The sequence below is a fragment of the Plodia interpunctella genome, chromosome 14 (assembly GCF_027563975.2).
Source record: "Plodia interpunctella isolate USDA-ARS_2022_Savannah chromosome 14, ilPloInte3.2, whole genome shotgun sequence".
NCBI classification, from domain to species: domain Eukaryota; kingdom Metazoa; phylum Arthropoda; class Insecta; order Lepidoptera; family Pyralidae; genus Plodia; species Plodia interpunctella.
This window is the reverse complement of record NC_071307.1, coordinates 613958-629549: the sequence shown is the minus strand read 5'-3', so window position 1 is coordinate 629549 and position 15592 is coordinate 613958. Positions and strand designations below refer to the sequence as shown.

The following is a 15592-nucleotide window of genomic DNA, read 5'->3' as shown; positions in this document are numbered from 1 at the left end:
CCGTTGCACGCCTCGTGGCTCCATTGTGCTCCGTTGTTTTCTATCGGTTTCGACACTACGTCGTACGTCGAATCTCCATACAATGTCTGCGTCGTTCGTTGACAACCGTCGTCGACGGACGACGGAGCACAACAGAGCAATGGGTCATGGTTCCAAGTTTATATTTTAGAGCAAGAAAATCCAAATCGTTGTAATTGCCTGTTTGATAATGAATTTATGTTTACCTATGTACAACATCGTATCTTTACGTTGTATGTAATTACAAGATATGGAATAAGCAATACGCAGGTACATAGATTGAGTGTTTTAATGCAATTATTTTTATAGCTAATTCAAGCGCAACCTGGTCGTTACTAAACCGCAATTGATGGAATTGAACTCGCCGATTATACTTATTACGAGCCTTCGAGTGTTATCTTTCTAAAATCACCGTTTGTTGTGTTTGGTTATAACTATCGATGATTTTATCAGTAGCTAATCTAGCAGGTAAATTCATGGTTAATCATCAAGCATTTAGTTGTCAGATACATAGGCGACTTGAGTAAAATCTGACACTAGGTGCTAGCAATAAGACACGTGATAATGAATGCATTAATGTATTATTGTGTACTAATACTATAAATGTCTTTCACGCGAAATCTACTAAACGGATTATTATGAAATTTGGTACAAGGGTAGAATATAACTTAACACATAGGGTTATAACACTTTTATCCTGAAATTCCCACGGGAGCGAAGACCTAGGGCGCAGCTAGTTAATTTAATAATTCTGTTTCTACACTGAGCGTTTTCTCGGTTCCTTCACAGCCATATTTTCTTCTTCGATATTCGTACACAACATGCATACATTACATTATACATACATACGTAAATTACACACATATTTACTACTTAAGGCTCATTTTAAGACTATTTCCTGTGGCAGACAATACACTAGGCTGATGGTCCATAAAACTTTTTGCAAATCGCGCGTGCTGCCGGCCATTATCAGAGACGCTGAGTGTGGGGTACCCTAATATATATTACTACTTTGTTGGGAAATCGTCCGGGCCATAACTGGACTGTTTCAAGACGAATGTTCCGTTTCAGCCAAGTATACATTGGGCGAAGAGAGGGTTTGCATTTCACTTCTCACCATCGAATCGATTCGCAGTGAGACGCAGCGAACCAATCACATCGCGCCATTATGACGCAACGACAACCATACTGCAATATCATTGGTTCGCTGCGTCTCACTTCGAGTCGATTCGATGATGAGAAGTGAAATGTTAATCCACTAACTCCTCATAAGTATGAATGGACAATAAAAGCTTGTGTTAGAAATGTCATCTTTGTAAAAATAACTCGTTTTCAAAAATTCAAAATATTTTTGAAGACCTATCCAAATGATATCCACGCGATGGGAGAAAAAAAAACTGATCCCTGTCTAGTTTGGTGTAAGAGATACCTCTCTTCAAAAAAAAAATTATTTGATTTTTTCTACAATTATCTCCGCTTGATCCCGACGTATGATTCTGCCAAAAGACAGGACCTTTTAACACGACCACTGAGAACGTGTCTCACGTTCTCAGTGGTCGTGTTAAAATGTCCAATTTTCGCCGGGCACCATGTCTATTACGGCTGTAATAATGATAATGATTGTCATCAATTGCGGTTGATATAAAACAGGAGGAAAAAGTTATAGTTGGAGGGTAGTTACGGGAAGTTAATGATCTATTGGAATTTGTGATTTCGGTAAACTCTGCCGACTAGATAAAAAGGTATAAAATAATAACAATATATTTACAAATCACTCAGATAGAGTTAGCCTCAACGTAAGGCTTGATTATGGGATATTAACTCAATGATCGGATCCGATGGATATAAACACAGAAACGGTCACAACACACCCAGAACTGTAGACAAATATCTGAAACGTTTTCTCAAATATGTTTTTTTTTTTTACTTGGAAAAGGACCTTTAGTAATATTATTTTGTAGATTATAATTTGGTACTATTTTGAGACGACGGACTCATGGGGTCCTGAGGCAAAATCCTTTTTGACTGAGATTTCAGCGCGTCTCCGTGAGGTAACGGGCGATCCAAGGGCGGGCAGTTATTTGGCACAGAGGATTGCCATAGCGGTTCAGAGGGGTAACACTGCCAGCCTTCTTGGAACCCTTCCAAGCGGCGACGTGCTGGAATATCTTTATTATTTATGATTTTTTTGTGAAAAAAATATGTTTAATAATTAATTAATAAATAAATAATAAATAATTTATTTGCCAACAACACAATTTCTGTACAAAATAACTATATGTATAATGTAATGAGTTACATTGGTGAGAGAAAACTTATCTATCTTGAGCCATTTTGAAGCCCATCCTCGAACTAGACGTGAGTCTGTATCTCGAGGAATGAATTGTTTATATTTAATGAAATGTATATTAATTAACAAAAAATAAAACATTTCTACATTGGTACTCAAAGACACGTTACAATTATAACATGTAACACACAAAATTAGGTAGCTGATTTAGTATATTAATAATAATTAAGTACGAGTATAGTTAGCTAATCTAACAATACTCGTACTTAATTATTATTAATATACTGTATCAATTTATCAGGAACAGCATTTACGCAAATGAAAAAAGATCGTTATCGCTGATATCAGAATTACTTGTTAAAGGATTTGTTCAAATTTGTAACGATACAATTTCAGCTAGGTATTTATATATTTTCACATTTTTGACATTATATAATCATTAGAATTCGAAAACTGATAGTCTCCGAAGTAACAATTAAAATCGACCGAGACGACCTCGGTGGCGTAGTGGTAAAGTTCTTGCCACTGAACCGAGAGGTGCCGGGTTCGATCCCCGGTCGGGTCATGATGGAAAATGATCTTTTTCTGATTGGCCCGGGTCTTGTATGTTTATCTATATATGTACTTGTTATAAAATATAGTATCGTTGAGTTAGTATCCCATAACACAAGTCTCGAACTTACTTTGGGGCTAGCTCAATCTGTGTAATTTGTCCTAATATATTTATTATTATTATATAATGTCTTGGGTCTGTTGGAAGAGATTTCTTTAGAAATAAAAAGCAACCTCTCTATGTTTTAATGCTCCATTTATAAATTATCTTATGTATTTTGTTTAATGTCTACATGATTTTGTAAATAAATATGTTTACAAAAGCCGTTGCCCTCATTTTTATGAATACAGTGTAAATATACCAATAAGCGAGTGTGAAGTGAATGTGTTTAACTATTTATTCTGGACTGGCACCGATTTGTGCGAGTCCAAGTATTACTACTTAACATAAAAAGATAAATGAATATAGGGACAAATAACATGTATATGCCGCCCTCCCCAGTCCCAAGGGGTTGGATCAGTCAACTTTGATATTAACTAACCCGCGCGCCGCTGACGTTAATATAAAATGGCGTACTTTGCGTTTTTCTGTACACTTTAAAGTTAACGTTAAAATTTACTGACGCCACCGAGTGTAAACAAAATGCGAACCACTCTTTAATAATATTACAACATAGCAATCAAGTAGCCATACCGCAATAAAAAATTACATAAACCAGACAATTTGGCAAACGAGTGACGTCCCTACTCGCGCGCGACGCGCGGCGTCCCCTGCGCGCCGCATCCCTAGGTATGCCATTACGAGTACCTTTTATCGCATTAGGTGGCTGTAGATGTACGAATGGATAGACGTGGTCATTTTTCACCATTCGTTCCTCAAAATTAAAAAAATCTAATACTTCATTCAATTTAAAATGATATTCACTTATTGACGACGAAAAAATTACTTGAACTAAGTTTACCGCCGACTTGCTAGTTGTTCGCGGTGAACTTAGACCTCGGGAACACAATAAATTTTTGATGAGTTTTTTACAAAAATGTGAATATTTCAAAAACGAATTAATCGATTTTGTCGCCCCACATACTTAAAAATTCTATTGACAGATTCTACATACCTTTTAAATTTCATCAAAATCAGACCAACGGTTCGAAACATACATACAAAAATGTATTTTTGCCCCAAGTTTTTTGTACACCTCGCTCGCTCCAACAAAACATTTTCAACTCAGATATAGGAAGAAGGATGGATCATTAGTATGTGTGTCTCTAAGCAAATAATACGGATATAGAATTTTGAGAGCAGATCAAATGTACATGTTGTTTTCGTACCAAGAAGGCTGGCAACTTCCATACTAATATTATTTCTGTATGTCTGTGTGTCTGTTCCGTTTTCGCGGCTAAACCGCTCAACCGATTTTGATGAAATTTGGTATGCACGTAGCTGGAGACTCTCGTTCAAATCAGCCCCAATTATAATTGGGGGTGAAAGTTAGTGTGAAAATAGTGTCTAGAAATTTATTTTTCAGAATCATGTACAATTCTGTAGCAGTTCATTGAATACCACCAACCAACCAAATTTCAACCTTATAGTAGGTACGCATAGTTTCCAATTCCAAACGGACATGACGAAACCATATGGGTTCCGTTTTTGCCATTTTTTACGGAACCCTGCCACACATTTCGCTCCCTAGTCTACAATTTGCCGCATCCACATCATCCGGCCGCATGGCAAGTCGGGTGTGCAGGCGACTGTGACGGATGTACTCTATCTGTCAGACCGCAGTCTCCTGCAGGCATGTGTACTATTGGATGTGGTACATGCAAGTTTGTCTTGTCTGCTCTATCGATTTTCGTCCAGTGTTTTAACTTGCAATGTAGGTAGACTTTGAAAGGAACAAGAAATAAAGGATGATTGTTGGAGCCAGGCGGTTCCCCAGGCGTAACAAACCTGGCGGGAAGATCTTCCCTATGTGGCGGTCGAGCATGATAACCTGGCTCCCGCTACAGTGGTGACCCCAACGTGATTTACTGGAAGCATCCACAATTATCTTTTAATTACGCGTTTTCCCGATTGCATTCGGATCTATGACGCCATGAGGTGATGAAAATAAACCTAAAAAGTAAGTTCAATTTTTCTTCTTTATTCGTTACTACTAAGAGTTACGGTCCCAACGGTGACAGTTCATGCGGATTCTGGGCAAGTCGGGAAAACGACGGTGCCAATGGTCTGATAACAAGTGCAGAAGAACAAGTTAAAAAGTGACCATATTTCAACTTTCATTCTAAATTAAAATTTGTAATCTGAGTCTTTAAGTCTAAGCCCCGGCTCAGACGTAAAGGCTGTGGAAGCAACCGATAAAATGGTTAGAATACCTATGCATTTGTCATTATAATTCATAGCTCTGGTTGTCTTGAATGTTAACTGGTAGATAATTGGAAAACTATTGACATTAAATATGACCCTTATACCAATTTAGTAAATAAATAAAGTGATACATAATGTTATATTATTACATAATATTTATAATTATCGATAATTATATTGATCTTAAAATTTCTTTTTGATTTTTTTTATATTTTTAATCTTACCAAATATGACAAATTATTTTTGAACAAACTTTAATTTAGCTCGGATGCTCTGTACTGACTCTTGGTGTAGTTAAGTGACATCATTCCAGGTGAAGCAGGTGGTACTATAATTTTCAGCGATTACCGCTGTCAGTATCATAAAAATTTGATGCCCAGCCATAATTGAAGATTATCTCAAAATGATACAGCGCTGCATGAATCATTTTCGTGTAGCTCTGATAATCTTTACTGCAGGCGTGCAAGGGATTATAACTAGGCTTTTACTCAATTGAGGAAAAATATATACTTATAGTTTAGCCATGACTACCCGTCCGTCTGTCACTGCCTTAGACCAGACTCAAAGAAAAAAATGGTTGCCTGTAAAGTCGGTTTTACGGGCGAAGATTTTACGTGACAACGTCTTTTTCTCGGTAGAATATTTATTGATATGAATATAATTAAATTGCACAATAGGAACAAGGAATTGAATGAAAATAAGAATTGCACAAATTTTAACTATAGAAATATATTTTGTTTACTAAAACATTGTACATGTAAACTTAAACTTAACTAATTCCTGCGCGCGCGGCAGACCGATCATAGTTGAGTGGGAGAGAGACGCAAGGCATTCGGCGGGCCTCTCTCTCGTTCGGTGACTCATCGTAACGTTACCGGGCGTTACACTTTTTCATAAGTGACTCCCAGCCGCAACCTAATTTAAGACGTTGTCACGTCAAAAAAAAGTTTGATATACCCTACTCCTATCGTGTGGGATATCAATTGATAGATACCGTCCTAGAATAGAGAATGAGATATACAGCCTCCGCAGTTGATAGCCAACAATAGCATTCCTAAGGAGGATTGACAGCAGGCTGGCGACCGGTAGTAAAATATCACCTAAATGTTCAAAATTTTAAGGTTTACTTTCGCATTGGGCTTCGCGGGACGTCACAGCTCCGAATACGACAACATGAAAGAGATAGTTAAATGCATTTTAACTAATAATCAGTTAAAGAGATAGACTCTTTCAATGTGCGACATCACGTCACTATGTGTGATCGGATCACGATAGCAGCTCCAGTAAACAATACAATCACAACGAAAACAAACGCAATGCGGGTATGATCCCACGATAAACATTGCGTCAACTTGATAACCGAGCGCATCCGTCGGCTATAAAAAGAAAAGATTACCAAAAACTGCACTCAGTCAAAGAAAAAGTTTGCAAAATGGTGTCAGACTTCAGGAAGAAGAAGCTCCAGCATGTGTTCACCACATTCTTCGACACCAACAAGAGTGGAAACATCGATAAGAAAGACTTCGAAGACGCTATCGAAAACGTCGCGAAACTGAGAGGTTTCAGTTCAGGCGACGCTAAATATAATGAAGTTAAGACTACATTGCTGAAAATCTGGCAAGGTCTGCAGAGCCGGGCTGACGCTGATAAAGACGGGGAAGTATCCTTTGACGAATGGGTTGCCATGTGGGATGATTACGCGAAGAATCCGTCAGCCGCATTGGACTGGCAGAAGGACTACTGCAAGTTTATCTTTCAGCTAGAAGATGCCAGCAACGACGGATCTATTGACAGCGAAGAGTTTTCTTCTGTCTACGCTTCGTTTGGCTTGAACAAAGCTGACGCAGTTGCCGCTTTCCAGAAGATGTCGAAAGGCAAAGCCAATGTCTCGTGGGCAGAATTCCAGGAACTCTGGAAGGAATACTTCGTGTCAGAAGACGCGGGCGCAGCGGGCAACTACATTTTTGGCAAGATCAGTTTCTAAATGTGCTTCTATTGGATTGACTGTGATTTTTGTTACTATTGTTTGTGATTTCTGCTGGTATGTTTTATATATTTTGTGATATTTAATATATGCTTTTGTTATTTAAGAGGATTTTTTCTTTGATCATTTTCTTGCAAATTTGTACGGGATCTGGAAGCGTAGCTTTTGCTTTTTTTAAAATCATTTTACCTTTCGCGTAATAATAATAGAGTTTTCTCTAAACATCACGATCATACTCATTCTTAATATTATTTTAATCACCTCACATTTAGCCTATTAAAATATGTATATTTATTATTATTTACAGTTATATGCATATTTTTCTTATACGTTAATAAAATTTGTGTTAATAATAGATTACGCGGGTCTGTGCCCAAGAGTAATTAATGGAGAAGAAAAGAAAAAACTGAATTTGATAAAGAAATTTGCGAAATAATATTCATATATAAATAATTACCGCTTTCTACATAAAAAGTATAGTTAGCACACAAATAAAGTTTACTTTTATGCACGAATCTTCAAAACTCTTTAAACCAGAGCCCTAACACCTCATGTATCATTCAAGCCCTCGGAATATTCCGATACATCCCACTTCGAAGACCAAGTTCGCGCCCGTTACAATTATTATAATTTATGCTGAGATAGCAAGCTTCCCCATACCTGGACCGACGGTGTATTTTCAACGCTTCTTAGTGATATAAAGTGGAATATCGGAACGCTTCTTGATATAAAGTGGAATCAGTGATATAAAGTGGAATAATTATACTAAGTAAAATTTAATATAAAAAAATTCTAGCTTCGGTATCCTAAATAGTAGTGGCAAACACTGATATCGTTAGTCATTATGCCCTGTAATATATTCGTTTCTTTGTTATTTCAAAATAGCTTAAAGTATTCTTTAAGTTTTTCAGAATACCAGGTTTAACCTATATGAAATAATATTTTCTATATGTTCAAATTCAAATTCAAATCATTTATTCAGAAATTAGACCTTCATAGGCACTTTTTCTCGTCAATTTTTATATTTATAGTTATTTATCACAAGCTTACAAACTACTGGCATTTCGGAACGACCACTGCTGAGAAGAAATGCCGAAAGAAACTCATTTGAACAGTGTCGGTCCCTATCATGTCAGATCGGCTTACCATTTCAAGAACATCAGTTCAAGAACATTTTAAAGAAGGAAAGAAAGATAAAATAAAGGATTTACAAGAACTTACATATTTATTTTGTAAGACACACAATTTTGAAAGATAGGCGTTTTTACAATTAATTTTGGGTTGAGTTTTAGTACGCCCTAATCTCTTACGGCAGACAGAATTAATCGTTATTTAATAACTCGCCGCTATGAAGCTAAACATGTATATATCTATATAGACGGGCTTCTTGGTGGAATATAGATATTTTGTTAGCCCATACTTAAAAAAAAAGATACTGCAGTTTGTAGCCCTTTCTCTTTCTAAATATGCGCGGGAGGAAAAGCAGCTGGTAACATACATAAATATATACATACATATATACATAAAACATTGAATACAATGTTACTACCCCTTCCAGTGCAGCATAGAAATAGATCCTAACTGATGGAATGGATTATTTTGGCATAGATGTAAATGACGACTATGAAGCAAAAAACATAATTTTTCATATAAAAACATACCATAAAGATTAAATAAATAAATAAGTATATAGGGACAAATGACACATATTGAGCTAGCTACAAAGTAAGTTCGAAACTTGTGTTTTGGGATACTTACTATATTCTATAACATTATAGATAAACATCCAAGATAATTTTTTATGTTGACCTGACCGGGATTCGAACCTGGGACCTCCAGTGTAGCAGTCCGGCATGATGACCATTAAGATATATCGCAAGGACAAATATATATTTAAATCCTCATCATAAAACAGGTCAAGAGATCCCAGTTAAGATTACACGGTCATGAATAAAGAACAATTTGGGCGAAATAAGCGGACATTTTTGGAGTGTGCTAATTATAAGGTGAGTTATCGTGGACTCAGGACGTACAGGTGACACGCGGTGAAAGACATAGGGGATAGCGGGAAGTTTCCCGCTATCTCCTATCTACCTATTAGTTTTATCTATGGACATTTGTCCATAGATAAAAATCTTAATCTTGTTAGCTTTTCTTTGAGAGAAAGTCAATTTCAGAAAAGATTTTTAATACCCGACGACAGATACATGCCGTATCTGTATGTCTGTCCGTGGCATCGTAGCAGGTAAACGGCTGAACTGATTTTGATCTAGTATTTTTTGTTTGAAAGAGAATTAAATCGAGAGTGTTCTTAGCAAAGTATGAAAGATGTGTGTCCAGCTGTTTGGAAACCATTAGCTCAAACATTGGTGGAGCTCACAGCAGTGGTTCCGGGAGCCGGGGGATTTTAAATATTATCAAAATCTTTTAAAATATTATTAAAATTTATAAAATAGATAGACATAATAGGTAATAGCATTAAATAGAATCCAGATATTGATACATCGACAAATAACATTCGTTCTGTGAACGAATTTGCGAAATATTTATCAAATTAAAAAACAACTCACTAGGTACCACCATCACCATGAAGAATTTAGATATCGATGAATGAAAATTGTTTTGTGCTTCGCTTGTGAATTGAACCACTCGTTCCAGTGGGCGATCCCTCGTTCCAGGAGTGGCTCGCAATATTTACTGCTGCATTATTACGGTAATCGCTGGGAAATCTGCTCCTTCATTATATCACTAGCTGCGACCCGAAACTTCCCCTCTGTGGAAATTATGGCATAAAATAGTATTATTAGTCTAGATTTCACTCTAGTTCTGTGTTAATTTCAATGATATATACTTATATCATTTTCGTCGATTTAGTCAGTTTAGTCGATTTTAAGACGAAAAATTAACAAATGTCGTGTGAGGATATTTGTTAATTGAGCTTTAACTCAATTGGACGCTGAGCCTAGTTAAATAAAAGCGTATAAAAATAGGAAAGTAGTTAAGTAAGTGGTTAGTAGCTAGGTTTAAATAATTTTAAACTAAAAATTCCCTGAAATATCCTACTTCCTACTATCCTTCCTAATAATATTATAAATGCGAAAGTTTGTGAGGATTTATGTGTGTGTATGTGTGTATGTTTGTTACTCTTTCACGCAAAATCTACTGGACGGATTGTTATGAAAATTGTTACACGGTTAGAATATAACCTGGAATAACACATAAGGTACTTTTATCCGGAAATTCCTAAGGGAGCGATGTCCCGGGACGCAGCTAGTAAACTAAAATAATTCGCTGGTTCAACAACGACCTGTTCTCTCACAACTTGGACCACAACCATCCAGTGGACCTCACGATATTCTGAGGTTATTATAAATCTGCTTTATTAAAACATCTCGCGTTTGTTTGCAAATGAAACACGGTCATTATTTTTAGAGACGTCATTTAAGGGAGTTTGGGGTTGTTAACGCCATTATACATGTTGGGGTGAGTTTGTAAAGATATTTTGAAGGTACTGGATTGTAGGGTCGAAGGCTTGCACCAGTAAATTTTGATACCAACTTTTACCTACGCGTCGCCGTCGATTAGACAAAATAGCGCACTATGCGTTTTTCTGCGCTGGTTAACATTAAAGTCGACTTGTGCAACTCGCCTCTCCTCCCGTGGATGTCGTTCGCGGCGTCAATTATAGTCGCCGCGTCCTATAATAGGGCATATAGCTTTGACAGCAATAACCGCATTTTCATAATATTTTGTTAGATATCTTAAACAAGTTAATTATTATTATTTTCCGTTGTATTTATATTAGTTTATTTTTGTATTAGTATTTGATTGATTTCTTGAGCACTCAGCTCAAGTTAAACAAACCCGATATATCGATAATCTGGATTGTTTTTAAAAAAACATAAAGCAATATAAAAAATCCAGGTTGGTATAAAACTAACAATAGTAGATTAACATCCCGCCAAGGTGTTTCCTTGAGGGATGATATTGTCATGTTAAATTCAGTGAGTACAAGGAGGCACTTCGTTCTTATTCTCTCAAGACTAATGTTAGGAAAGTGTGCTGTTGGGCCACGAATTCCTGTTTCTTTATTTACGATACATCAGCGGCTCGCCCCGGCTTTGCTCGGGTAAAACCATAATGAAAAAGTAGCCTATGTCCCTCCTGAAGATTTCATCTATCTCTGTGCCAAATTTCATCAAAATCGACCCGGTATTTTTTGAGTTTATTCATTACAAATCTTTTCTCTTTGTAATATTAGTACGGACTAGACTTTGCCCACAGATTCGATCGCTTAAATTCATACGGGAAAAGTGTTTTTAACGGGGATGAAAGGTTTTTACCTTATATACTTTACCTTATATAAATAAATAAATATATTAGGACAAATCACACAGATTGAGCTAGCCCCAAAGTAAGTTCGAGATTTGTGTTATGGGATACTAACTCAACGATACTATATTCTATAATAAATACATATATAGATAAACATCTAAGACCCAAAAGATCATTTTCCATCATGACCCGACCAGGGATCGAACCCCTCGACCTCTCGGCTCAGAGGCAAGCACTTTACCTCTGCGCCACCGAGGTCGTTCAAATTCAAATTCAAAATTCTTTATTCAATTTAGGATGATATACATCACTTATTGACGTCAAAAAAATTACTTAAACTAAGTCTACTGCCGGCTTCCAAAGCGCAAGTGAAGAAGAAGCGGCGCAACAAACTTCACCGCAGCCTTTTCTCCAAGGACGTCAATTAACAAATATAGGTCTTATATATATATTAAAAATTAGGAGGACGAATTTACATCATTATTAAAAATGTCAAAATTTGAATAAATAAATAAAATAAAATATGTATTTCCAATAAAATTATTGAAGATTGTAACACAAATATCAGACTTGTAATATGCCTTTTTACAAAGTACTTCTTTTATATAATTTCTAAATTTTTTGTCCGGCAAATCAAGAATCCATTTAGGCAATTTGTTATAAAAACGGATACAGTTCCCAACAAAAGACGTTCTAACTTTGGCCAACCGATGCCCGGGGACAGACAATTTATCTTTATTACGTAAGGCTCTATCAGTGTAATCACCAACTTTTTTAAATAAGTTTAAATTTTTCCGGACATGCATAATGTTGACAAATATGTATTGAGAAGGTAAAGTTAAAATATTAATATCTTTAAAAAAATCTCTAAGGGAATCCCTTCTCCTCAAACCATATATAGCACGGATTGCTTTTTTGTAAAATGAAAATAGTGTTAATGGTGCTAGTAATCCCCCAAAGTAGTATCCCATAGGACATTCAGCTATGAAAATAACTAAAGTAAACTAATCTAGTAGTCGCCACGTCCGTCAGTTGTCTGATTCTCCAAACTGCGAATGCCGCGGAACTAAGCTTTTTAGATAGGCCATTAATATGAGCGTCCCATTTCAATTTGGAATCAAGGGTAATTCCTAAGAATTTGGTGTTTAGTACAAAATCTAAACTTTCTCCATTCAGAGTCACGTCGACGTGAGCCTGCCTAACATTGGGAAGTGTAAATTTAATGCATTGTGTTTTATTTGCATTCAGCAATAAGTTATTAGCAGAAAACCAATTCGAAATGGTAGACAAAATACGATTTACATCATCAACGTCTTCGCTATGGCAGTCTACTTCAAAGATTAATGACGTATCATCAGCAAACAGCACGATGTCAGTCCGCTTTTCTACCAAGTATGGCAGATCATTGACGTAAACTAAGAAGAGAAAGGGTCCTAGAATTGAGCCTTGTGGTACGCCAATTTTTACATTACAACCATTTGATTTAACGTTATTAATATCAACAGTTTGTAACCTGTCTTTTAAGTAAGAAGCTATTAGCTCAATTGATTTAGAATCAAAACCGTATTGACTAAGCTTTCGTAAAAAGCTTTCGTCAAAGGTATCTTATGTTCTCTTGAAATTTCGCATACAAACGATATGTATGTGAAATGTAAAGGAGTTTCAATAAGTTTTTGAAGTGTGAAGAGATATCAAACAAATAAACACACTTTTGCATATACAATATTAGCTGGATTCGTTCGGTAATACAACAATACGATCTAGATATAGTCAAAAGTATTATTATAGTTTTTTGTTATTGGCTAAAATATTATTTTATTCATGAAAAGATTAATAATGATTAATTAAATACAATATTTTTTCACACTATTAATACAGAAAATTGGTTTCGCTTTATCTCCATATTTTAATATAACGGTAACCGCGTGTTTCGTGGCCCCACATAATACAAACGCCGTGAATATTCGTGCTTCCAAGAGAATTCGCGCCCGCCCGCCACTCCCGCGTCAATTTTTCATAAACAAACGCACAGGATAATCTCCATTATGACTATTACAATAATGTACATTCTTCTGGGAACAATTGCGGATTATTTCTCAAATATGTCTGGAGAAATTAAGTTCTTCGGGGATTAAATTGTTAAAATTTCTTAGTAAGTTTCGCGTCGGGTACTTTTGAATTTTTGTTACAAGTTATTTTTTTAATTATAATTAAGTATGGAATGAGATCTGTTTTCCTATGAAAATAATTATACTAATAATAACACTTAACTACTTATATACTACTTAACCCTTAATTTGACAGAGAGAAGAAAGTTAGCAGGAGCCATTTTTATTTAATGTAGCTGACGTTTCAAAGACGTTGCAGTCGCTGTGGCAGCCAGACAGGAGCTATGCAGTTTCTTAACAAACACTATTTTAAATAATTGTATGTAGCAGATTGATCCTGTTTAAAATTGAAATATCTGTGGCAATGTCAGAGATGAACTACATACCCAGTATAGGACATAAAACAAAGTCGCTTTCCGCTCTCTGTCCAACGTATGCTTAGATCTTTCAAACTACGCAACAAATTTTGATGCGGGTTTTTAGACAGATAGAGTGATTCAAGAGGAACGTTTAGGCGTATAATTTATTATGCTTTAAACCGAGTGAAGCCGGGGCGGGCCGCTAGTACAAAACTAAATAAAAGCTTGTAAAAATTAAACTCGTAAGAAAATAGTCGTAGAGTGCACGCCGCGCGCCAGCGTCTGCATTATTTCTAATACAATTGAATGACGTCGGCCAAACTCAACAATATTTTTAAACAGGATTTAAAAACTAAATCCTTTAGTCATTATATTAGAGAGAAACCTAATCTCCAGAAATGATATTTGATGTTGTGGATATCACATTTCGGCGGGTGGTTAGCCCCAGTTTGGATATATATCCTCCCGTATCGTAAGATATGATTACGGGCAAATTTAACCATGACAACTGATAGGCAACAAAAGCGTTCCCAAACTGGCGGCCGGTTGTAAAACCACAGACGAATAATTTACGATGAATTTCATTATATTGTTTGTAGAAAATCTGCAGTTATAGGGTGAGATGCACCAGTCTACATGCGCGCCGCTGGCGTTTAGACAAAATGGCGTACTTTGCGTTTTCCCTCACAGATTAAAGTTAACGTCAAAGTTGACTAGTGTAACCCACACTTATGTTATGTAGTAATGCTTAAATATAATAAAACCAAAAATCCTTTTCACCAATAGATAGTGTTCCTGACAAAGATTTAGGTGTATAATCTGAAGTTTGTTTATAAATTAAATTTAAGCATTGATAACTGACACTAGTGTAAATCCAGAGTATATGACTAGTGCTAAAAGCTATCGAATGAATCACCATCCCGTGCTCATGACGTATTTATGAGCCTGCGGCGGACAGACGGACATTTATTATTACGGAACAAAAACTGAATGGTTTGATGCGGTGTGCTCTCTAGATTTTTATGCGATGTTAGTGCGATTTACGAGTGGAGGGATGTTGTTTTTGTTCTTATTTAACCTAAAACCGAGGCAAATTTTGCCGAAACAGTGAATAAAAAAGACAACACGTTTTGATCTAGTTTTTTGAAAGTGTACGAGCACTATGATACAAAGTTAATGTTTACTTTTAAAACTTGTATAAAAATAAAATTTGTATTTGTACAATATTTGAATGTTAAACACTGGTTTCATAGTATGTACAGTAAGCTGCAAAAGTCCATACATTAGATTAATGACTAAATTGGTGCGCTGGCGTGCGCGCAACTCACGCACACATCGACATAAACTACAACAAATGAATATCAACTTTAACACAGAAGACATAAGGCTCAATATATTTCTATAAAATATGGGGATAGTTGTCAGGCTGCTGTTTTGTTTATTATTATTACTAGTCTGTCTGTTGTTAATACTGTCTGGTGTTAATATAAAAATGTGAAATCAGGAAACAAATTTAAAATAAATTATTGTGTGCTATGTGCGAGTAAAAAAGGGGTGTGCTATGTGCGAGTAAAAAAGCAA

The 15592-nt window shown here is 36.0% G+C and overlaps 1 protein-coding gene across 1 annotated transcript; it reads left to right on the top strand.

Moving 5' to 3' along the window:
* Positions 1-6613: 6613 nt before the first annotated feature.
* On the top strand, positions 6614-7315 carry LOC128675556 (calexcitin-2-like). Its single transcript, XM_053755033.2, has one exon. The coding sequence runs from the start codon at positions 6658-6660 to the stop codon at positions 7207-7209; it is 552 nt and encodes a 183-aa protein (XP_053611008.1). The 5' UTR covers positions 6614-6657; the 3' UTR covers positions 7210-7315.
* The last annotated feature ends 8277 nt before the right edge of the window (positions 7316-15592 follow it).

Bases quoted from the DNA above. Each gene is read 5' to 3' on its own strand.
- LOC128675556 (XM_053755033.2), top strand. From the start codon at position 6,658: ATGGTGTCAGACTTCAGGAAGAAGAAGCTCCAGCATGTGTTCACCACA.